Source organism: Ranitomeya variabilis, chromosome 3 (genome assembly GCF_051348905.1).
Source record: "Ranitomeya variabilis isolate aRanVar5 chromosome 3, aRanVar5.hap1, whole genome shotgun sequence".
NCBI lineage: Eukaryota > Metazoa > Chordata > Amphibia > Anura > Dendrobatidae > Ranitomeya > Ranitomeya variabilis.
Genome location: NC_135234.1, coordinates 509515345 through 509540726, shown reverse-complemented (window position 1 = coordinate 509540726; position 25382 = coordinate 509515345). Strand labels below are relative to the sequence as shown.

General features: G+C 41.8%; 1 protein-coding gene across 4 annotated transcripts in view; it reads left to right on the top strand.

Annotated features, from left to right (window-relative positions):
• Positions 1 to 25382, top strand: part of OCA2 (OCA2 melanosomal transmembrane protein) — a 685962-nt gene that overhangs the window by 339431 nt on the left and 321149 nt on the right. For all 4 annotated transcript variants that reach the window (XM_077296885.1, XM_077296884.1, XM_077296887.1 and 1 more), the window contains 2 exons: positions 7534 to 7591; positions 18357 to 18429. In XM_077296885.1, coding sequence (XP_077153000.1) covers positions 7534 to 7591; positions 18357 to 18429 — 131 coding nt within the window. The remainder of the gene's footprint in view (positions 1 to 7533; positions 7592 to 18356; positions 18430 to 25382) is intronic.

The window sequence follows — 25382 nt, the reverse complement described above, 5'->3', positions numbered from 1 at the left end:
ACTCCAGTGAGCCCTCAGTGATAACACTGCAGGAGCCATTGTCTCCTGTCAGTGTGTCACTGGAGGCCCTGTAGACCGGTCACATCTCTTGATGTGACAGTTCTATAGGGGAGATCATAGTGGGACACTCGTTATTCAATGGATTACGTTGGAACAGGGAGCATTTGTGTTGTTTTATTATTTTATTTTTATTACAGGAGATTGAGGGCGTTGCATGGGTTAGCTGTACAATAAAGATGGGAAACTGTTTAGTGATTTTTCATTAACCCCTTTACCCCCAAAGCTGGTTTGCATGTTAATGACCAGGCCAATTTTTACAATTATGACCACTATGAGGCTATAACTCTGGAATGCTTCAATGGATACCGGTGATTCTGACAGTCTTCTCTTAAGACATATTGTACTTCATGATTATGGTAAAATGTATTTGATATTACCTGCATTTATTTGTGAAAGAAATGGAAATTTTGAGAAAATATAGAAAATTTCACAATTTTCCAACTTTGAATCTTCATGCCCTTAAATCACACAGATATGTCACACAAAATACATAATAGGTAACATTTTTCACATTTCTCACATGGCTACTTTACATTCTCATCATTTTGGAACCAATTTTTTTTTTTTTTAGGGTGTTATAAGGGTTAAAAGTTGACCAGCGAATTCTCATTCTTACACCATTTTTTTGGGGACCACATCACATTTGAAGTCACTTTGAGGGGTCTATATGATAGAAAATACCTAAAACTGACACCTTTCTAAAAACTGCACCCCTCAAGGTGCACAAAACCAGATTCAAGAAGTTTATTAACTCTTCTGGTGCGTCACAGGAGTTTTTGAAATGTTTATAAAAAAAAATTAACATTTAACTTTTTTTCACAAAAAAATTACTTCAGAGCCACATTTTTTTATTTTCCCAAGGGTAACAGGAGAAATTGGACCCCAAAAGTTATTGTGAATTTTTTCGTGAGTACGTTGATACCCAATATGTGGGGGGAATCACTGTTTGGGCATATCGCAGAGCTTGGAAGGGAACGCGTGCAGTTTGACTTTTTCAATGCAAAATTGGCTGGAATTGAGATCGGACGCCATGTCACGTTTGGAGAGCCCCTGATGTGCCTAAACGGTGGAAACCCCCAAGAAGTGAAAACATTTTTGAAACTAGACCCCCAAACAACTTATCTAGATGTGTGGTGAGAACTTTGAACCTCTAAGGGCTTCACAGAAGTTTATAACGTAGAGCTGTAAAATTAAAAAAATATTTTTTTTCCACAAAAATGATCTTTTCACCCCCAATTTTAGTTTTCCCAAGTGTAACAGACCTCAAAAGTTATTGTGCAATTTGTCCTGAGCACGCTGATACCCCATATGTGGGAGAAAACTACTGTATAGGCACCCATCGGGGCTCAGAACGGAAGTAGTGACATTTTGGAATGCATACTTTGATGGAATTGTCTGCGGGCATCATGTGGCGTTTGGAGAGCCCCTGATGTGCCAAAACAGTGGAAGCCCCCCACAAGTGACCCCATTTTGGAAACTACTTCCCCCAAGGAACTTATCTAGATGTGTGGTAAGAACTTTGATCTCCCAGGTATTTCACAAAAGTTTATAGCGCTCGGGTGTGAGTATGCGGATACCCCATATGTGGGAGGAAACTACTGTATGGGCACACTTCGGGGCTCGGAAGGTAAGAAGTGACATTTTGGAATGCAGATCTTGATGGAATGGTCTGCGGTCGTCATGCTGCATTTGGAGAGCCCCTGATGTGCCTAAAAAGTGGAAACCCCCCCCACAAGTGACCCCATTTTGAAAACTGCACTCCCAAGGAACTTATCTAGATGTGTGGTGAGAACTTTGAACCCCCATGTGTGAAAATAAAATAATCATATTTTTTCCACAAACATGATCTTTTAGTCCCCAATTTGTTTTTATTTTCCCAAGGGTAACAGGAGAAATTGGACCCCAAATGTTGTTGTGCAATTTGTCCTGAGTATGCTGATACCCCATATGTGGGGGTATATCACTGTTTGGGCGCATGGCTGAGCTCAGAAGGGAATGAGCAGCGTTTGACTTTTTTAATGCAGAATTCGCTGAAATTGAGATCAGACGCCATGTCGCATTTGGAGAGCCCCTAATGTGCCTAAACAGTGGAAACCCCCCCCAATTATAACACTCCCCTAACCCTGATCCAAACCCTAACCCTAACCACAAACCTAACCCTAACACAGCTCTAACCATAATCGCAACCCTAACTCTAATCCTAACCGTAATCATAATAATTAACTTTAGCCCCAACCATAAGTTTGGCCCCGGCCGTAAGCCAAAGTTTGGCCCCGGCCGTAAGCCTAATGGGAAAATGGAAATAAATACATTTCTTTTATTTTATTATTTTTCACTAACTAAGGAGGTGATAAAGGGGGGTTTGATTTTCTATTTATAGATGGTTTTTATAGTGGGTTATTATGTTTGGCATCTGTCACACGCTAAAATACGCTTTTTATTGCAAAAAATAGTTTTTGCGTAACCATTTTGAGAGCTATCATTTTTTCATATTTTGGCCCCACAGTCATGTGAGGTCTTATGTTTTTGCGGGGCGAGTTGATGTTTTTATTGGTACCATTTTCGGGCACATGACATTTTTTTGATTGCTTTTTATGTCGATTTTTGTGAGGCAGAATGAACAAAAAACAGCAATTCATGAATTTCTTTTGGGGGTGCGTTTATACCATTCCGCGTGTGGAAAAATTGATAAAGCAGTTTTATTCTTCGGGTCAGTACGATGATAGCAATACCTCGTTTATATCTTTTTTTTATGTTTTGACGCTTTTATACAATAGAAACTATTTTATATAAAAAAATTATTATTCTTGCATCGCTTTATTCTGAGAGCTGCAACTTTTTTTATTTTCCCGGTTATGGAGCTATATGGCGGCTTGTTTTTTGTAGGACAAGATGACGTTTTCAGTGGTACCATGTTTACTTATATCTGTCTTTTTGATCACGTTTTATTCCACTTTTTGTTCGGCTGTATGATGATAAAGCATTGTTGCTTTGCCTTGTTTTTTTTTAATGGTGTTAACTAAAGGGGTTAACTAGTGGGAGCGTTTTATAGGTCTGGTCGTTACGGACATGGAGATGCTAAATGTGCACTTTTATTGTTTAGATTTTTTTATTTAAATATTTATTTATTGATGGAATAAATATTGATTTTTAAAATATTTTTACTATTATGATTATTATTAATAATAATAATAATAATATTAAAAACAAATTTAAATTCTTTCTTTCTTTTACATTTTGTCCTATTCTGGGAACCCATTTTGTGCAGGCTGATTGCTTCTATAGCAAGCAGATCTGCATGCTATAGAAGCTGTCAGCCCTGCAGCTTCTGTACACTGTCCTTACAGACTTTCTGGCATGCACTGGCGCATTACAGGAAGTCTCTAAGCTCTGGAGACCCAGATGTTGTCATGACTACATTGGCTCTCCAGGGCAGCGATCGGGACCCCACGTCATGCCGCAGAGTCTCCGATCCAAAGGCAGAGGGGCTGTCAGCCAGAAAGGGGTTAAATTCTGATGTAAGGCTAGTTTCACACTAGCGTTTACCTGATCTGCGGGGGGCTGCGGACTTCCTCCGTGAAGCCCCGCCCCACCTCCGCCGCTAGCTCTGCTTACTTCTACATGCGGCCTGTATACCTATATTTAACATTAGGTACGCAGGTCGTGCCGCAGTATGTGGATGGTGCCACATGCGTCGTTTTGACGATGCGGCGACCAGTGCAGACGCAGCCATGTAGCATTTTTGTTTTCCGCATCGTCAAAATGACGCATGCGGCACCATCCGCATACTGCAGCACGACCTGCGTAGCTAATGTTAAATATAGGTACACAGGCCGCATGCAGAAGTAGGCGGAGCTAGCGGCGGAGGTGCGGCGGGGGCGGGGCTTCATGGAGGAAGTCCGCAGCCCGCCGCAGATCAGGTAAACGCTAGTGTGAAACTAGCCTAAAGTAGACATGTGAAAAATTTTATTTATAAACTATTTTGTGTGACCTACAGTTATATGAAAAAGTTTGGGCACCCCTATTAATCTTAAGCTTAATGTTTTATAAAAATTGTTTTTTTTGCAACAGCTATTTCAGTTTCATATATCTAATAACTGTTGGACACAGTAATGTTTCTGCCTGAAATGAGGTTTATTGTACTAACAGAAAATGTGCAATCTGCATTCAAACAAAATTTGACAGGTGCATAAGTATGGGCACCCTTATCATTTTCTTGTTTTAAATACTCCTACCTACTTTTTACTGACTTACTATAGCACTTTTTTGGGTTTTGTAACCTCATTGAGCTTTGAACTTCATAGCCAGGTGTATGCAATCATGAGAAAAGCTACTTAAAGTGGCCACTTGCAAGTTGTTCTCCTGTTTGAATCTCCTCTGAAGAGTGGCATCATGGGCTCCTCAAAACAACTGTCAAATGATCTGAAAACAAAGATTTTTCAACATAGTTGTTCAGGGGAGGGATACAAAAAGCTGTCTTAGAGATTTAACCTGTCTATTTCCACTGTGAGGAACATAGTAAGGAAATGGAAGAACACAGGTACAGTTCTTGTTAAGGCCAGAAGTGTCAGGCCAAGAAAAACATCAGAAAGGCAGAGAAGAAGAATGGTGAGATCAGTTAAGGACGATCCTCAGACCCCCTCCAGAGAGCTGCAGCATCAACTTGCTGCAGATGGTGTCACTGTGCATCGGTCAACTATACAATGCACTTTGCACAAGGAGAAGCTGTATGGGAGAGTGATGCGAAAGAAGTCGTTTCTGCAAGCACGCCACAAACCGAGTCGGCTGAGGTATGCAAAAGCACATTTGGAGAAGCCAATTTATTTTTGGAAGAAGGTCTTGTGGACTGATGAAACCAAGATTTAGTTGTTTGGTCATACAAAAAGGCGTTACGCATGGCAGCAAGAAAACACAGTATTCCAAGAAAAACACTTGCTGCCACAGTAAAATTTGGTGGAGGTTCCATCATACTTTGGGGCTGTGTGGCCAATGCCGGCACCGGGAATCTTGTTAAAGTTGAGGGACGCATGGATTCCTCTCAGTATCAGCAGCTTCTTGACAATAATGTTCATGAATCAGTGACAAAGTTGAAGTTACGCAGGGGATGGATCTTTCAGCAAGACAATGATTCAAAACACCGCTCCAAATCTACTCAGGCATTCATGCAGAGGAACAATTACACTGTCCCCAGTACCCAGACCTGAATATGATTGAACATCTGTGGGATCATTTGAAGAGGGCTGTCCATGCTCGGCGACCATCAAACTTAACTGAACTGGAATTGTTTTGTAAAGAGGAATGGTCAAAAATACGTTCATCCAGGATCCAGGAACTCATTAAAAGCTACAGGAAGCGACTAGAGGCTGTTATTTTTGTAAAAGGAGGATCTACTAAATATTAATGTCACTTTTCTGGTGAGGTGCCCATACTTATGCACCTGTCAAATTTTGTTTGAATGCTGATTGCACATTTTCTGTTAGTACAATAAGCCTCATTTCAAGGCAGAAACATTACGGTGTCCAACAGTTATTAGATATATGAAACTGAAATAGCTGTTGAAAAAAAAAATGTTTTATAAAACATTAACCCCTTCACCCCCGGAGCTTTTTCCGTTTTTCCATTTTCGTTTTTCGCTACCCTCCTTCCCAGAGCCATAACTTTTTTATTTTTCCGTCAATTTGGTCATGTGAGGGCTTATTTTTTGCGGGACGAGTTGTACTTTTGAACGACATCATTGGTTTTAGCATGTCGTGTACTAGAAAACGGGAAAAAAATTCCAAGTGCAGTGAAATTGCAAAAAAAGTGCAATCCCACACTTGTTTTTTGCTTGCCTATTTTGCTAGGTTCACTAAATGCTAAAACTGACCTGCCATTATGATTCTCCAGGTCACTACGAGTTTATAGACACCTAACATGACTAGGTTATTTTTCACCTAAGTGGTGAAAAAAAATTCCAAACTTTGCAAAAAACAAAACAAAACAAAATTGCGCCATTTTCCGATACTCGTAGCGTCTCCATTTTTCGTGATCTGGGGTCAGGTGAGGGCTTATTTTTTGCGTGCCGAGCTGGCGTTTTTAATGATAGCATTTTGGTGTAGATACGTTCTTTTGATCGCCCGTTATTGCATTTTAATGCAATGTCGTGGCGACCAAAAAAACGTAAATCTGGCGTTTCGAATTTTTTTCTCATTACGCCATTTAGCGATCAGGTTAATGCTTTTTTTTTATTGATAGATCGGGCGATTCTGAACGCGGCGATACCAAATATGTGAAGGTTGGGGTTTTTTTTTATTGATTTATTTTGATTGGGGCGAAAGGGGGGTGATTTAAACTTTTATATTTTTTTTATTTTTTTCACATTTTTAAAAACTTTTTTTTTTTACTTTTGCCATGCTTCTATAGCCTCCATGGGAGGCTAGAAGCAGGCACAGCCCGATCGGCTCTGCTATGCAGCAGTGATCATAAGATCGCTGCTACACAGCAGATTTGCAGGTGTGCTGTGAGCGCCGACCACAGGGTGGCGCTCACAGCCACCGGCAATCAGTAACCATAGAGGTCTCAAGGACCTCTATGGTTACCTTCCTGACACATCGCCGACCCCCGATCATGTGACGGGGGTCGGCGATGCGCTCATATCCGGCCGCACGGCCGGATGCGGTAGTTAAATGCCGCTGTCTGCGCTTGACAGCGGCATTTAACTAGTTAATAGCGGCGGGTGATCGCGATTTCACCCGCCGCTATTGCGCGCACATGTCAGCTGTAAAAAACAGCTGACATGTCGCGACTTTGATGTGCGCTCACCGCCGGAGCGCACATCAAAGCGGGGGTCCCGACATGTGACGTACTATACCGTCACATGTCGGGAAGGGGTTAAGCTTAAGATTAATAGGGGTGCACAAACTTTTTCATATAACTGTATATCTGATTTAAGGGCATAAAAATTTAGTTTGAAAATTTGCTAAATTTTCCAAATTTTTGCCAAATTTCTAATTTTTTTCACAAACCCAAGTCCTATTGAAGAAATTGTTACACTATCATGAAGTGCAATATGTCACAAAAAAACAAACTCCGAATCAGGAGAATCTGTTGAATCATTCCAGCGTTACTACCTCTTTTTAAGTGACGCTGTTCAAAATTGTAAAATTTGGCCTGGTCATGAAGGTTGAAAAAGGCTAGGGATTAAAGTATTTAATGATTGCAATATTTCTTAATGGGGGTTTTCTCCTCTTAGTCTTATTGAATCCCCATGTATATATCATGATTAATGTTAGCCTATATATGTTTAATATGTTTTCATGTAGTGTGAATTTTCCTAGATGTGTGGCTAAATGCATTGATTAAGCTATTGCTTTATTTAGTGGTATAATGGCCTATATTCTATTTTGTTTGTAAAAATACAAGTATTGGTGTCATCACTATTTGCTCTCCAATTACTGACAATTTCCATACTGTGTATTTACTGTCCCCTCTAAGGTGTTTCTTGAAAAATCTAAAGATTACTGGACTCTTCATCATTGTAGTTGCCTGCTCGGTGAGTATCTCATCTACAAACATTACTCATGGCCTAAAGCACCTCTGTGCAGTTTGAGACTGTGGATTTGAAATTACAGCTGACAGTTCATCTGCCCTAGTCTCCTGGTGTAATGGTACTGGATTGCTTTTCTCTTAAATGTTTCCTGTGAGGTTTTAGGCATCTGTCCTAACATTCCAATTTTGCATTTTCTTGAAAGTCATTTAAATGAACGCCATTCTCAAAGGTCTTTTATTTACTGCAAACCTTACTTCCTAGAAAGAATTTCAGTAAAATCATAGCAAAATAATTAATGGTGAATGCTTAGTATTATTTTGCAGCATTTTCCTAATCTCTGTGCAACAATTGGGAAAACAACTGATGGGCATATGCTTCACTTCTCATCAGTCAGGTTTTTTTTCTTCTAGAAACAGAGCTGCTCTGTTACATGTGCCAGGTCTGATATTGCAGTTCAGATCCATTAAAGGGAATCTGTCACCTACTTTTTCGTATATATGTAAGCTTTAGCAACCACCATCAGGGGCTTATCTACAGCATTCTGTAATGCTGTAGATAAGCCCCAATGTAACCTGAAAGATAAGAAAAACAAGTTATATTATACTCACCTGGGGGGACGGTCCAGTCCAATGGACATCGCAGTCTGGGTCCGGTGCCTACCATCTTCATGCGATGACTTTCTCTTCCTTGTTTCCTGTTGCAGCTCATGCACAGGTGTACTTTATCTGCCCTGTTGAGGGCAGAGCAATGTACTGCAGTGTGCAGGTGCCAGGAAAGGTCCGATAAGCCCAGCAAGGCAATTCAAATTTTATATATTTAAAATTTGCATGTTTTAGCGCTATTGAGTAGAGATGAGCGAATTTGTTTAGAAAATGTTCACCAATCTAAAGTTCGTCACGAACGTCGCACAAAGTACACCAAAGTTTGATAAATCATTGAGTTCACTAAGGGTATGTGTCCACATTCAGGATTGCATCAGGATTTGGTCAGGATTTTCCATCAGTATTTGTAAGCCAAAACCAGGAGTGGAACAATTAGAGGAAAAGTATAATAGAAACATATGCACCACTTAAGCATTTATCACCCACTCCTGGTTTTGGCTTACAAATACTGATGAAAAATCCTGACCAAATCCTGATGCAATCCTGAACGTGGACACATACCCTAAGGGCTTTTTCAGACATCAGTGTTTCCAGTAGCATCACAGGTGGCAAAATGTCCCACACATGCACACTGATGACACACTGATGACATCCCTATGTCATCAATGTGACATGGATCGGCACCTGGAAATCAGCGGTACTGCTTGCCAGGTGCTGAAGAAAGCTCACATCACTGTCCACTGCAGGTACTGCAGTCAGTGCTAGAAGGGGACAATGTTGAAAATTGTATTCAACCGTTAACAGCAAAAGCAGGCAGCGGCTGATGGGGAGTATTCATCAGCCACCGCCTGCAATATAAATGAATAATTTTAAAAAAATTCATGGTTTTCCTCTGCTTTTTTGATAACCAGCCAGGCAAAGCTGACAGCTGACAGCTGCAGGCTGCAGCCCTCAGCTGTCAGCTTCAGCAAGGCATCAAGAAGAGAGAGCCCCCACATCGTGTTTTTTAATTATTTAAATAAGTAATTAAGAAAAACTGGCATGATGTCCCCCCTAAAGCATACAGCTGGGGGCTGGTATTTTCAGGCTGGTAAGGGGCAATGGATATTGACCTCTCCGAGCCTAAAAATAGCGGCCCACAGGCATTTATAAGACGCCTATCCATTACTAATACTATAGTTATATTGAAAATAAGCACACCGCAAGTATGAAGTCCTTTCATTGAAAGAATGACACTGTCTCCTTTAATGAATCTAAATTAATCCATGACTCCTTACCAGCCTGAGAATACCAGCCCTCAACTGTCAGCTTTAGCTTGGCTGGTTGTCAAAAATGGGGAGACTCCATGCCTTTTTTATGCTAAAAAAGCATGAGGACCCCTCTATTCTTGATAACCAGCCTTGCTAACGCTGACAGCTGAGGGTTGTAGCCCGCAGCTGTCTGTTTTGCCTGGCTGCATATCAAACATAAAGGGGAACCTAAGTAAGAGGGTGACCTGAATGGTATCGTGCTTCTCCCTTGTTTTAAAATAAACTATTTATAATCTGGGCTTATGAAAATAACATTCTTTTTGTGTTGTGTGAAACTTTATAGGCACCAAAGTGCCTAATTGATGTAAATGCATAATCTTTGTTGAATCTGACATAAAAAAGGTGTATGATTAGCATTTGATATAGATAAGGATTCTAGGTAGTTCAGTTGGGGACACAATAGAGAGGAAATGTGTAGCGCGGTTATGAAACTGTTCAATTATTCTATGAACAATTTGAGTGTGGCAGGAGAGGGTAAGTTTTTAAAGCGAAGACTTCCTGATTTTCAGTCAGTTAAGGCCCCGTCACACATAGCGACGCTGCAGCGATACAGACAACGATGCCGATCGCTGCAGCGTCGCTGTGTGGTCGCTGGAGAGCTGTCACACAGACGGCTCTCCAGCGACCAACGATGCCGAAGTCCCCTGGTAACCAGGGTAAACATCGGGTTACTAAGCGCAGGGCCGCGCTTAGTAACCCGATGTTCACCCTGGTTACCAGTGTAAAATGTAAAATAACAAACATTACATACTCACCTTTGCGTCCCCCGGCGTCCGCTTCCTGCACTGACTGAGCGCCGGCCCTAACAGCAGAGCGGTGACGTCACCGCTGTGCTGTACTTTCACTTTCCAGCCGGCAGTCAGTCAGTGCGGGAAGCGGACGGCAAGAGACCTGACGGACACCGGAATGTGAGTATGTACTGTTTTTTTTTTTTTTTTACATTTACGATGGTAACCAGGGTAAACATCGGGTTACTAAGCGCGGCCCTGCGCTTAGTAACCCGATGTTTACCCTGGTTACCAGTGAAGACATCGCTGAATCCGTGTCACACACACCGATTCAGCGATGTCAGCGGGACCTCAACGACCAAAAAAAGGTCCAGGCCATTCCGACATGACCAGCGATCTCACAGCAGGGGCCGGGTCGCTGGTACGTGTCAAACATAGCGAGATCGCTACTGAGGTTGCGACTCAAACTTGTGACTCAGCAGCGATCTCGCTAGCGATCTCGCTATGTGAGATGGGGCCTTTAGTCTTAGCTGTAGAAAGCAGTGTATTATGTTGCAACATCAAGTTAGTGCTGGAGAGTCATTTAGAAGGAGGCAGAATAGGCCAGAGGGCCACACAGTATGGAAAAGCAGAAGATGTTTGGGAAAAGCAAAATGCGGTTGGCCACCACTACTTTCAACGGTATCCTTTGAAGAATCCGGGGCCTACAGATCAGATCAGATTTGGACACTGGAACTTTTTTCATCTCCCAATGAAGAACCGGAACAGGAAAGTGGGCACAGAGGTATTGTGACTGCAGAGCCAAGGAGATCAAGGGTGTGAATTAACAGTAGGCCCTCGCCATGACTACCACCCTGGCCACGTCACATCCATGTTAATTTTTTTTTCTAATTATTTATAGTGCAATTGATGAATCAATTGATGCCAATTTCCTGGTGTCTGCCCCTAATGTTAGCTGTTTTGGCAGCTTTTTGGCCCCAATAAAGATGTTGTCTATGCATTTGGTTTTGCCTCTCACTGAAGTCAATGTGGTTCAGATTTGTTTGTCGAACCGTTCAGCATACATGATGTGCTAACATTAGGATGTTCGCTGATTAAAACTGAACCTTGAAATGTTCACTCATCTCTACTACAAAGTGCTACTTTACTTGTTGGTTAAACAGAGATTGGGGCTTGTAGACATGCTTATTGGTTTGAGGGTCCATTCTCCATATTTTATATAATGCTGAAGCAATAAGCTTGTTGCCTCCAAATTTCTGGAATTCATAAGGAGAAAAAAAGTCTACTTGAACAGAGGTGGACAACTGTTATTTTCAATGAATGGCTACGGCCGGGTTCACATTTGCGTCTGTGTGCGCAGCGCATGATCTGCATGCGTCATGCGTACATATCTTTAACATTGTGTACACAGTGACATGTTTTTGCATGCGTTCGCTTGTGGATGTGTCAACATGCGTCGTTTGGAGGTGTCCGGCGAACGCAACATGTTGCATTTTTTTGAGGCAGCAAATATTGCTCAATCATCCGCATACGTACGATTGTGGATGATTGTGCAAAAAAACGCATTACTGTCTATGGGAAAGCATTGTTGTGTAAGGACATGAGTACGCTTGCGTTCGATATGCATGCGTACGTCTGACTAATTCTGGCAATGATGTAACCACCTAAAAATTGCCAGCTGTATAATAGAGGTCCTGGAGACAGGAAGTTCATTACTCTCAAGACTCTTGATGCGGCCACAGGACATTGGAAGAAGGCAGAAGACTCTGGATGCGGGCACAGGACATTGGAAGAAGGCAGAAGACTCTGGATGTAAGAATAGAAGCTTTGAAAAGGTCTGTCTGTCTCTCACTGCATTCTGTACTTATGTTTTTTTCTGTTGCTTCTAGACTATTTGTTGCTGCCATCCCGGTGCCTCCGTCTTGGTTTCAGTGCTTCCATCTTGGTTTCAGTGCCTCCGTCTTGGTCCCAGTGCCTCCGTCTTGGTCCCGTCTTGGTCCCAGTGCTGCCATCTATATGTAAGTATAGAAGATGTGAAAATGTCTTTCTGTCTTGGATCTCTGCACTCTGTAATTTTTTTTCCATTCCTTGTAGATTAAATTCTGCTGTCTTGGTGCTGGTGCTGCTCTCTTGGTCCCAGTGCTGCTGTATTAGTTCCGGTGCTGTTCTTCAGTCTGTCCAGGTGCTGTGCTGCGGTTCCTGTTGTGTGGTGCCTGCTTGCTGTGTGCTTGGACTACTGCCTGTAATGTAAGTATTGTTGTCCATTTTTTTTTTTGCTAAATTGTGTTTTGCTTTTAACAAGTTACATTTGTCTTTTTTTTCTCTAGTGTTTCACTTGACTGCTGCCTGCTCAACATGTCCTCCACTGAAGGTGTTCTGAAAGTGCCCATGACACTGATTTTGTAATCACATTTGATTTACTGATTGGTATGTATTCTCTGTCAATGCTAGACCTGTGTTAAATCATGTATTTTCTTTACAGGTACCTGACACTGCAGAAGAGCAGGAGCAGTCAAATGGAAATGATTCTTCCCAGGGTTGTCTGCCTCCAGGTCCTGAGGAGGCAAGATGGGGTGTAAGTATCCTTTATTAGAGTTGTTATTGAATTTGTTGTCATTTTTACTAACAAATTATTTTTTTGTATTTCATCTATAGGTTCCACAACGCGACATAGATAATGACCTACTGATTCAAGCTGTGCAAGAGCGAGCAGCGTTGTGGGACCCCGTGATCAGAATCACTCCGACTCTGTCTTGATCCGACGACACTAGGAAGAAGTGGCCAGATCGCTGATGGATGATTGGGATCATGTAACACCAAAAGTCAGAAAGGATTTTGGTAAGTAAAGCTATTTTGACCGCCTCTGCTTTTATGTAAATTGTGCTGTCTTTTAACAATTTTTTTCTTCCCCCTTCACAGAGAAGAGAGTAAAAGTTTGTTGGCGTTTGATGATGGATCGCTTCAATAAGGACATGAGAGAAGAGATTCAGGTTCGTAGTGGTGCAGCACGAAAACTAAGAAAATACAAGTATCATAAAGAGCTTTCTTTTCTGAAGCCAGCACTTGCTCAGCGAACGGGAGTATCTTTTGTGTTGTCTTTCACTATTACTTAATTTTTTCTTCCTCTGTTGGAGCAGCCCCTCATCGAGCAGCCAATGAATCGGCACCATCCCAATAATCCAACAGCGATTCAGTAGCCAGGCCGGCTTCACAGGCTGGGGAACAGGACGCCAGTCCTTCTGGTTTTCCCCTCTCCCAGCCCTCTGCCACTACTTTACTTGGGACTGCTCGGCAGTAGTAGAGGGCTTGGGAGAGGTCATTCATGCCTGAGTTTATTCACTTAAGCTTGGTCTTCCAGGCTGGGATGAAGGTGGTTGTGGATAGGATGGAAAGTGGGTTCACTCATGTGAACAACACTGTTCCAGGGAGTCCACAAACGCCTTGACTGCCTGGAAGGTGACCTTAATAGACCAGCGTGACTTTATTTTTCCACTATAGAACGGGGCGTAATGGAAAACCTTAGTCCTGCTCTCCAGCTGTTTGTGATAAAGGCCTGTCAGGATGCTTATACCGAGGCCATGCAGCGGTCTCGATATCAGCAGCAGGGAAAAATTTCTTTCTCTACAGGGCAACAAGCTAAAGGACAGCAGCTGTGGCAGAATCTGCCAGCACCAACTTGCCAAGGGACTTGTCTACCACAACCACCACCGCTGGACATTATGACATTGCCAAGAATACCCAGCTTCACCATGCAGCTGAATGCAGCAGCCCAGGCATCCACATCCACCACCACGCAGCCGAGTGCAGCAGCCCAGCTGTCCTGTTCCAACATCATGCCGAGTGCAGCAGCCCACACTCCTCCTACACCAACACAGCACCAGTGAAAAAAGCAGCAAAAACCAAGTCCCTGAGGAGAAAAAACGGGAAAAAAATATTATATGCACCCCCTCAACCCATACCTCCTAATGTGTCTGTGTTTTCTAGTCTGTCCACACCTTCACTTCATTCTTTCCCTTCCAATGTGTCAATCCCTTCCAACTTGTTTTCCACTCCTAATCTGTCCTCTTCCCCCAATGTATCTTCCCCCAATGTGTCTGACCCAATCCTCCAATTGTCTTACACTTCCCCTGTAACAACTTCCCCAACCACTCCTAGCCTACTATCACAGCCCAACACCCCCCTGGTCCACCATGTTGCTCCCTCCCACAGAATCCGAAAGTAATTAATCATTTTTCCTTTTTTTAAAAAAAAAAAAATTGTACATTTTTTATTTTTGTTAGTAAAAATTGTTTTGAATCACAATACTGGTCTCATTGTTTTTTTTTTATCTCTTTATTAAACCATGTGTGCATTGTTGAGTGAAGTATGAGCGGGTGTAACAGTTAAAGTATTTATTATACAAGTTAGATTCAAGGTGTTAATATTAGAGTTTAGAAAACATTGCAGGTACATAACATTGCAGGTACATTTTATTTACAGGTTAAACCATTTCATCTTGCCACAACACATGTCCACTATCAGAAACAAATTAGGCTGCAAAGTTATCTCTCATTTGGGAAACTTCGATTTTAGTCCTCAGAGGATGATGTTGGTAATCCTGCAATGTGGTATTAACAGTTTACTCAAGTTCAAAGCGAGTTGCTCTTTTGACAGGATGTAGTTATGCAGAACAACATATGCTTTCACAACCTCCTCAATTGTCTCCATTTTTATATTTATGGCTGTGCCCAAAATGCACCATTTAGATGCCAGCAAACCTAAGGCACACACAGTGTTCTTCTTGTCCTTGTCAGTCGGTAGTTGAAAATCTTTTTTGTGTGACTCAAATTCCAACTTGAGTACAGTTTTAGGAGGTTGCCACACATTTGAAAGGCCTCATAACCAACAGTAACATGCCATTGGTGGTCCTTCAGTATTAGGAAGAGGTTGTGGCGGGGGAAAATTAAAATCATTCCCATACAATCGTTGTCCCATGTCCGAGTTTGTGAAAGTCTGTGAGTTATTTCCTTATCCAAATGATCCAACGTCAACGGTAACAAATCGACATTCAGCATCTGCAATTGCCATCAGAACAATGGATAAGTATTTTTTATAATTGAAGTACTCAGATCCACTTCCTGCAGGTTTCAGAATCAGAATATGTTTGCCATCCACAGCCCCCACACAGTTAGGAAAATTACACACTTCATAGAATTTTGCTGCATTTTTCCTCCTGAGTTCAGCAGTGGGTTGGGGGAGGAAGTCGGCATGCAGAACGTCACACAATGCATGGCAGGTGTCTCCAACAATCCCAGAAAGGGTGGACAGTCCAATTCGAAACTGAAAATGTATAGATCTTAAGGTCTCTCCGGTAGCCAGGAATCTGTGAAATAGACAAAGGAACAAATAAATCAGTTCATGGCTTTTCTAACAATAATAGTAATGACACATGTTTGTTGTTCAAAATTACGTACTTTATGGTCACCAACAGATGTTCATCAGCAGGAATTGCTGTACGTATTTGGGTGTCCTGCCTGCTGATGTATCCTCGGACACGTTGCAGCAAATCATCGAAGCTGTGTTGCGACATCTTAGTGTTGTCCAAAAACTTTGCCGAGTTTTCATGAAGCTCTGTGTACAATGAGTGGTAGGCTCCACGGCTCTGTCAGAGTTCAACAATGGGGTGTTGCCACAAGCGACGACGACGTCTTCTCCATCTTTCTCTTCTCCTTTCTTCCTCTCAAGCCACAGTGAAAGTAAAGGCCAATTTCAAAGCTAAATCTGGATTCATATTGAAGCTCTCCACGCTCTCCATCTTGCAGCAGCAGCATCCAAAGGAGAAAATTTCTACTGTGCAGTGTCTCTATATATAGAAAACCCATAAGCCACGCCCACTGGGAAATACCGTATGCATGTGCATAAACAACAAAAATGCATGCAATTTTTTTACGTCATGCGTAAGAGCATGCAGATAAAAAAAGGCTGAGTACACATGCATTTGCATGTGTCTTTGCATGCGTTTGCGCATGCAGATGATACGCTGTGGACACATACGCAATTGTGAACTTAGCCTAAAACTTTTGACAATTTACTGACACTTGGGGCATTCTACTGGCAATCTTGAAGCATCCTGACTTACTCTTCACAAATATTGTATTAGTGTCTTTAACACAGACATAAATTTCCTAGCACTTTTCTTCATCTTTCACAATTTTGACTTTTCCTCTGGTGCTTTGACTCCTAGCCTGACTTGAGAGGCTAATCCATTGTTTTTCTGGTGGATGCACTGTTCAGTCAAGGATAAATATCTGCTCTCTTCTGATGGAGCAATCCTATCCTCTGCAGTGGTTTTGCTCTCATGAAGGTTGGCTGGTCAGCTGAAGCTGGGATAAGCTGCACTGACTGCATTTCAGATTTGAGCTGTTCTCATGCTCCAATGTGGTCATCATTAAGCTTTGGGTTGGTTCAAATCAGTAGTGACCATTACAAACTCCCAAATTACTATTCAGTTAGCTTGTTCTTAACATGTCCTTGTTAACATTTGTCTTTTTCTTTGCATCTCAACTGATTTTTACCACAACAAAGTTTATCTCCAATATTATGTGTGCTTTGGGTGCGATGGTGCCAGGTATGGACCCACTGCACCACCAGACAGGCTTGCCCTGCAGGGCAGGGGTATGACTAAGTGACTACTTAGTTTCCACTAGTGCCTCTGGTGGTGAGAATAGGCTTGGGCATCAGGTAGACACTGATGCCACTCCAGGGCAGTCCCCACACCTGCAGCAGCTTGCCCACGGGCCAAAAAAGAAATGTAGAGCGCAGACGGGTGAATACAAAAATGTAGTCAGACGGTCCAAGATAAGGGCAGGCAGTACAGGTTTACAATACAAAGCAGCGGAGTCAAGAGCGGAGAGGTCAGAAAGGAAAGGTAAACGAGCCGCCGAGTCAGTAACAGGAGTGACGAGATGACAAAATGGCACGTAAACTGATTTGCTGGAGAGAGAAATGCACTAGGAACTTGAGCTCAGGCAGGGAATAGGGTGAGAAGTTGCTTAATATATCCCATGCTGACAGGGGATAGGCTAGCAAAGTCAAACCCTGTAGGAGATGGCAGGGTTAAATTTCTGCTGGATCTAGTTGTCTCCCTATAACCAGGTGGAGACAGCAGGCAGATGCAGCAGAGCTGGGAGAGCACCTTGAGGGGGGTAGCTAAGCGAGGTAGCCTAACATGGAGAGGGACAGAGCGTCAAACACAGTGAGTAGCATGAGGCTGAGAACATGTAAGTTACCGCAGTGACAATTGGTTTATTTCAGCATAAAAGATTTCACACAAAGATGGGTAAAAGTTGCAAACTCCCCATGTAAATGAGATACGGATTCTCAGTATTTCTATAATATGAGTAAGCTACAGAATAGATACAATAAATTGGCCTGCACTCTGTCCAAATGCGAGGTGCTGGTGGAATGGGCCCTTGAGACCCTGAGTCTAAATGAAGAGAGTTCACCACACACTCTATCCATAAGGTGATGCAAAAAAGGACATTTATTAATGTGGTCACACACAACATTCGTAGAACAGAGAAGAGGAAAACGTATATGAGCGGCATGCCAGCAGCAGAGAGCAGACGCAGCCTAAGGACACTGTTTAAGGGGGCAAAGCGCTGGAGCGCTGCCCATAACGTCCACTTCACAGGACCACTCAAGCATTTCTCAGCATAAGGCGGCATATTGAATAAGACCGGAGATCGGTCGAAACGTCGAATAGAGTCACTCGTATACGTTTTTCTCTTCTCTGCTCTACGAATGTTGTGTGTGACCACATAAACAAATTTCCTTTTTTGCATCACCTTATGGATAGAGTGTGCGGTGACTTCTCTTGATTTAAGCTACAGAATAGGATATGTCCAACCAATTTAAGCTGAAAAATGTTTATTTTTTGTGTCTATTGCCAGCAGTGATGCCTATATGTACAAGCTAAGTAGCAATGATGCATTAGAATGGGAAACTGTTTGTTTTCATAGTTTGAAATGCCTATTTACAATGTTGATGAGTGGAGAACTTATGATTATGCTGTGGTGATTACTCTGATGAAAATTAATTTTCTGTGCATAAATAATTTGTTAATTATGTGTTTTTCATATTGCTGTAGATATTATTTAGCACTTACTCTGATAAAAGCAGCCCTTGGCAGATGTTGGCCCTGTCATCTCTGGAAAGCTACAGTATCCTTTTGTCACTTGCTATTTTCTCTCATCATGCAGTTTAATTTAAGGTGATACTTAATGGCTCTACAGCTGCTAAAAGTGTGACACTTAGATATTCATTTTCTCACTGAGATCCCCCTCTGCAGAATTAATTTCAAAGTGGAATATTATTTTACAAAAACTGTTCCTCATCTGGATCAAATCCAAATGCTATTATGTATTGGAATATATGAAAACAGAACATTTTTTTCCTTTTCTTCTCTCTCTAAAACCACACAAACTTGCAATACCCTAAAGTTTAAAGAAAATCTGACACTTATTTTGGGTTGTGCTCCAATATATCCCAGTATAAGCGTAATCATTGCAACTCTGGGGGAAAAACTAAGTGGAAAAACTTCAGCAAAATCCACAACAACGAATACAGTGGATTTCATTGTAGGAAAGGTGAAGATTTGCATCACCTTTCACACGGGACTGTATTTGCTATTAGGCACCAGAGATCCAAAGCCTAACGTGACAGGTTGTAAGAAATGTCAGTAACAAGAAGGTGAAAAGAAATGTATCCCCCCACCCCCAGTCATAGAAAACATTAAAATCCACAACACATCTTCAGTGAGGGCATTCACCACCCTCCTCTCTCACAAAGAATCTCTCAAGGAGATAGAGCTGGCAATCTAAGAGCCTCCTTGAAGTTGGACCACATGTTTAACATAGGAAAGTGAGGATATTGGGTATGGCTGGGAAGTGACTAAGCTAATTAAAATCCCTAATTGATGATGGGACTGTCTGCAGTGACTAAATATATATATATATATATATATATATATATATATATATATATATATATATATATATATATATATATATATATATATATACATATACTCACTGTTCTCCATTAAGTGGCCTTAGTGGAAACCACTTCCAGCCTCCTCCATTAATCGTCAGTCAATTGTGCAATTGTTCTGCTGATGGGGGGCAGCAGAGTGCTGTTTTTCACAAAAAGATAACAGCATGGTGGGTTCAGTGTGACGCCCACCCACCCTCCTAGCTATGTGCTTTGACACCCCCCTCTCCTCTCAGTGATAATTTGTGTCTTTGTGGAGGTGCAGGGATAGACAGGCTGGAAATTCCATGCATTCATTTGTATTTGTCTTTTTAAAACATGAATGCAAATGGCATGATCACGTTGTTGACATCTCTGCAGTATGATTAGGAAACCTTATATGATCCTGTATCAATGTAGGTGAAGTAATCCTTAATTTGACAGACATGACAATAGATCGTTATATTGTCAGCATGCTCTTCGTTGCCCACATGGATAACACACAAACTGAAAATACAGCTGGTTAAGGCCATGTATGTCTAAAGAACATGAATTTGACATACACTTTTAAATTCATGTCAGCCAAACTATAGTTTGGCCATCAACCATCTTGCCCAATTGTCCCATACACGGGCAGCACAGTGGCTCAGTGGTTAGCACTGCAGCCTTGCAGCGCTGGGGTCCTGGATTCAAATCCCACCAAGGACAACATCTGCAAGGAGTTTGTATGTTCTCCCCGTGTTTGTGTGGGTTTCCTCCGGGTACTCCGGTCTCCTCCTACGCTCCAAAGACATACTGATAGGGAATCTGGATTGTGAGCCCCAATGGGGACAGTGATCATAATGTGTGCAAAACTGTAAAGCGCTGTGGAATATGTTAGCGTTATATAAAAATAAAGATTATTATTATTATTACACAGAAGAGCTGACTCTGTCAAGTATTTCTGTGCTGCCTGAAAGAATTCCTGCTGGACAAGATATGTAGTACAAAATAGGACATGCTGGAGCCTTATTTCTACTGACAATCTGTCAGGGGTCCCCATACTTCTTAACTATGTGCCAAACCCATCAGTATCTGTGGGTTCAGCTGATGTTACTCTGTGTATGGGGCCCTGATTTCACCCTTTTATTGTAGAGTATGACATTTTCTGTGATATCAGCAGCATAATTTGAGTTTGAGGTTTTTTTCCATAGCATGTAATGACATTTTATGACATTTCATTCAGAACACGAATACTAAAGTAATCATATTTTTCAGAAGAAACTCTGGAATGGGATACCTGCTTATTCACCCCATGAGGACATACTCTTATGCAGCTTTTGTAAGCTGATCAGCATTTCAAGCATACTTAGAATTTGCTATTCTAAATGAAGGAGTAGCCTTTTGGTCTAGTGCTCAATGTACATAGCAGAACTGGCTGCATGCAGATGGCCTACGGTGTACTACAGGGCAATAAGATGCCTTAATTAAATATAATCATTTGTTAAATTTAAGCTGAAGATGTGACATTCAAATGGATGTAGAAATACCTAAATACTTTCAACGGCCAATCAAGCTTTGCTGCTAATTGGAGTCTCAGCACAGAATGACCCCTCCGGCTTGTTTTCTCTCTATCTCCTTTGTCTGGCTCTATAAAGGCAAAGTTGTCAATATCAGAAGGATGGAGTGGAGATAATCACACCTTACCATCTACTTGCTTTTTTTTAAGTGTTTGACCACACCATGATGCACCCACTTATCTTGTTCTCCATCTATCTCCACCTTTCCCCCAATGCCCTTTTCTTTGAGTGAAAGGTCTGGATTTATAAAGCCAGATAAGGGTGCTGATTGATGGGAAATAAATAAGGGGAAACATGCACTTAAATGTTAAGGTACCTTCACACGAAACGACTTTGTAACGATATCGCTAGCGATCCGTGACGTTGCAGCGTCCTGGCTAGCGATATCGTTTAGTTTGACACGCAGCAGTGATCAGGATCCTGCTGTGATGTCGCTGGTCGCTGAATAAAGTCCAGAACTTTATTTGGTCGTCCGATCGCCGTGTATCGTTGTGTTTGAAAGCAAAAGCAACCATACCAGCGATGTTTTACACTGGTAACCAGGGTAAACATCGGGTTACCAAGCGCAGGGCCGCGCTTAGTAACCCGATGTTTACCCCGGTTACCAGCGTAAAAGTAAAAAAAACAAACAGTACATACTCACCTGCGCGTCCCCCAGCGTCTGCTTCCTGACACTTACTGAGCGCCGGCCCTAAAGTGAAAGTGAAAGCACAGCGGTGACGTCACCGCTGTGCTGTTAGGGCCGGAGCTCAGTCAGTGTCAGGAAGCAGACGCTGGGGGACGCGCAGGTGAGCATGTACTGTTTGTTTTTTTTACTTTTACGCTGGTAACCAGGGTAAACATCGGGTTACTAAGCGCGGCCCTGCGCTTAGCAACCCGATGTTTACCCTGGTTACCCGGGGGCCTCGGCATCGTTGGTCGCTGGAGAGCTGACTGTGTGACAGCTCCCCAGCGATCAAACAGCGACGCTGCAGCGATCGGCATCGTTGTCGCTATCGCTGCAGCGTCGCTTCGTGTGAAGGTACCTTTAGTCCATAACAAGGGTGCACCAAGCTCTTGAACATTTATTCTTTGCTGACATATTCCCTTCAAAAAGTGCTGACCCTGTGTTTGCGCGAGCTTCCTGAAATAACAAAACCCAACTATCTCAATGTAAATGCTGTTTAGTATTGGAGACGCTCGTTCTGAAAAGTGTATATTACAGATGTGCGATATCCAAGTGAAAATTGGACACCATGCTGCCAATGTAATTCAATAAGATGCCACTTATTTTTCACACAAACAGTGTACGAAAAACAAAAATTGCTGCACACTACTTCCGGATATTGGATGCTACTTGACTGTACAAGTCAATGGGTGTACAAAAAAATAAATGTGACTTTGTAGAAATCATCTGTATAACATACAATACTTTAAAGATACATTGCCATTATCAACCTTGGAAACTGTATTCAATCATGCAGACTTTAAAAATTTAATGTATGAAAACAGACGCCACCCGGATGGCAATGGATTAAAATTGGCCAAGCTTTCTGGATGAAACTGTCGGTATTTCATTTGCTCCATTAACATCAGCCTTAAAATTAATCCTTCCAAAAGCCATATTTAAATATTAATAGAATAATTTATTTTTATTGCTGTAATGACAAAGCTGGTTTAGAGCATTTTTTTTGTTTCTTGTTTTTATTTATATTCTTCACCTTGAGTCGCTTCCCAGAGTGGGTGATGAATGCAGACGTGTTTCTATTACACCTTTCCCCTATTTGTTCTACTCCCGATTTTGGCTTACAAATACTGATGTAAAATACTGAACATATGAATGTGGCGTTACTCTGGCTGCTTCTATATGGCACTCACTGTGATCGTTGAAAACTGGTATATTTAATGTTTCCAATTGGTAACGGGGAAGTCGATAAATGAACCAGCAACCAGCAGTCAGCCTTCAAGCACTTCTGTAATCTAGTGCTAACACCATGAACACTGTGCTGTATCAAAACTTGACCAGAAATAATGTGGAAGGAAACAGATGTTATGGGATGGATCAGGGCATTTAATGTGATAAATCCACAATAAGAAGTTAAATATTTTATGATTGACATTTATTTTTTTTTCTATAGCCTAGCCACCATAGGGTCAATGTCAGGCCACGAAGTGCCATAGCAATTTACTGACATCCCTCAGAGCTGATGGATGGCAGAGCGCTAATTTTGTTTGCAATGGAGTAGTTAAAGGGCGCGATCACAGGTATTTCTCATTTTGGAAAATGCTGCAGCTCCATGCAATCACAATGGTTTGAATGTACTCCATTCTGTGAAAAGTTTGTGCTGCAAACTATGTAAATGTACTTAACAGGTTAATTTTAACATATTTTACGATAATTCAGATATAATATTTCTGCCACAAATTGAAATTCTTTAACAAAGTCAATGATTTCCAGTTTTCTGTTTGTTATAAACAGCACCTCATTTTTTTTAAAGCTTTTTCTTTAAGCAAAAAATTATTGTACTAAACATGTAGACAAGAAGAACACTACAGGGAATTAATTGTTTGAGTACTGCATATAGTTCAATGTATATAATGCTCTTTATGTACTGTAGCCATAATTGCCCAGTTTCACTTCTGATGCTTCATGAGTTCCATTACATAGGCCAGAGGTGTATAAAGGTTTTCTGGCACCCGTGGCAAGAATTCAGTTTGCTGCCCCCCCAAGCACAAATGAGATTTGCACACATAGACCAGAGTCTCACTACCGTACAATATGGCCGAGTGCTATGCGATGAAACATTGCATAGCACTCGGCCCAGTGTTACTCTATGGGGCAGCTCAGATCAGCGTATTTTTGTCTCTCAGGCGTATTCACCGTGCATGTGAAATCGCAGCATGCTGCAGTTAGCACCAAGACTCAGCCGAGATTCGCCAATGCAAGTCAAAGGGTACGATAAAATCGTGCAGCACTCTGCTGCTGTCTGATTTTTTTACACACCGATGTCCTTTGAAAAGCTGGCAATTCATCTGCCGAGTACAGTAAACTTTGATAAAGGTGGTGTATCATGAGTGTGTGGGGCACGTGTTTCATGAGGGTAGGCGGTTTTCAGAGCTCAGAGGCATGCTTGTAAACGGTTTTGTTTGTTTTTTAACTTTGTGTGCACATTGCGGCTAGCCAATCAGGGCTCAGGAAACATCCACAATGTCCTGACAATAACGGCTTGTCATTGGCTGCTGAAATCACATGTCCCTCTCCATATAAAGAGCGGACATCTTGTTTTAATGCCATTTTGACCCTGTTAAAGCAGAGAGTTTGCTCCTGACACTGGCAGTATTTGCAGCTAGATTTTAGGTAGTTAGCTAGGTGGTTGTTTCTTAGTCAGATAGTTTAGCTAGGTAGTGTCCTGTGTTGCTGTGAAATTGACCTTCCAGCAATATTTTTTTTTGCCATTATGGAGCTCCACAGAAAAAGACAGGAGGGCACATATTGTATAAGTGTGTTGTGCACTGCTTCTATTGTGCTCCATGCCCAAGTATACCATTCTAAATCATATTTTTTTCCCTAGGTAAATGTGAAACAGCATGCCATAACCCACCTTGTCATTTTGTGGTGTGGTGACATTGTTCCACATAGCTCATGCACATGAAAAAACAAGTAATCTTTTTCTGTTGGTAAACATGATACAGCCCGCCGTCTCCCAAATAGTAATTTTGTGGCGGTAAAATTGTTGTGTGTGCAGAGCTGTTGCACATATTAAAAAAGTTTGGTTTTACAATCGTGATACAGCAGTCAAAATCCAATTTGGAGCATATCTTCAAGGTTATACTGGCGTCACCCACAATAAAAAAAAAAAAAAAAAAAAAAAAAAGTTACTAACGTTGTACAAATGCAACCATACAGCCTGCCATCTAGATGTAGCAGATCTTGAACAGTCATGGGACAAATGAATTATAATCTCTGCAGACAGGTGAGTAATATTGTTGTTTATTTTAATTATTTTGCAGGGGACAATGGTGTCTTTGGAATGGGTGATGTCGTAAGTATGGTTTAATTAAGATTTATTATAGGAGTCTGTGTCATTCTTTCAATCAAATGACTTTATTCTGTGTGTTTTTCTACAATTTGACTATGGGGTTACTAATGGGAGTTTCTTATTGACGCCTCTCCATTACTAACCTCAGGGCTTGATGCCACATGACAATGCAAAGGTGACACCAACCCCTCCAACCTTCACCCAACTTGCCACAGCTATGGGGCAAGTGGGAAAAGTGAGGCTAAGTGCCAGAATTGGCACATATTAGAGATGTGCCTTTTCTGGGGCAGCTGAGAGCTGATGTTTTTAGCCTGTGGTGGTCAGTATCCATAGCCCCTTCCTAGGCTGTTAGCATCAGCCTGCAGCTGTCAGCCTAGCCTTTGCTGGTTATTAATCTGTTTATTATAGGGGGACCCTACGTAATTTTTTTTGGGGGGTCCCCCTTTTTAGTAGTCAGTAAAGGCTAAGTCAGTGTTCCCAAACTCCGGTCCTCAAGAGCCACCAACAGGTCATGTTTTGAGGATTTCCTTAGTATTGCACAGGTCATTGAATGCTTGCCTGTCCAGG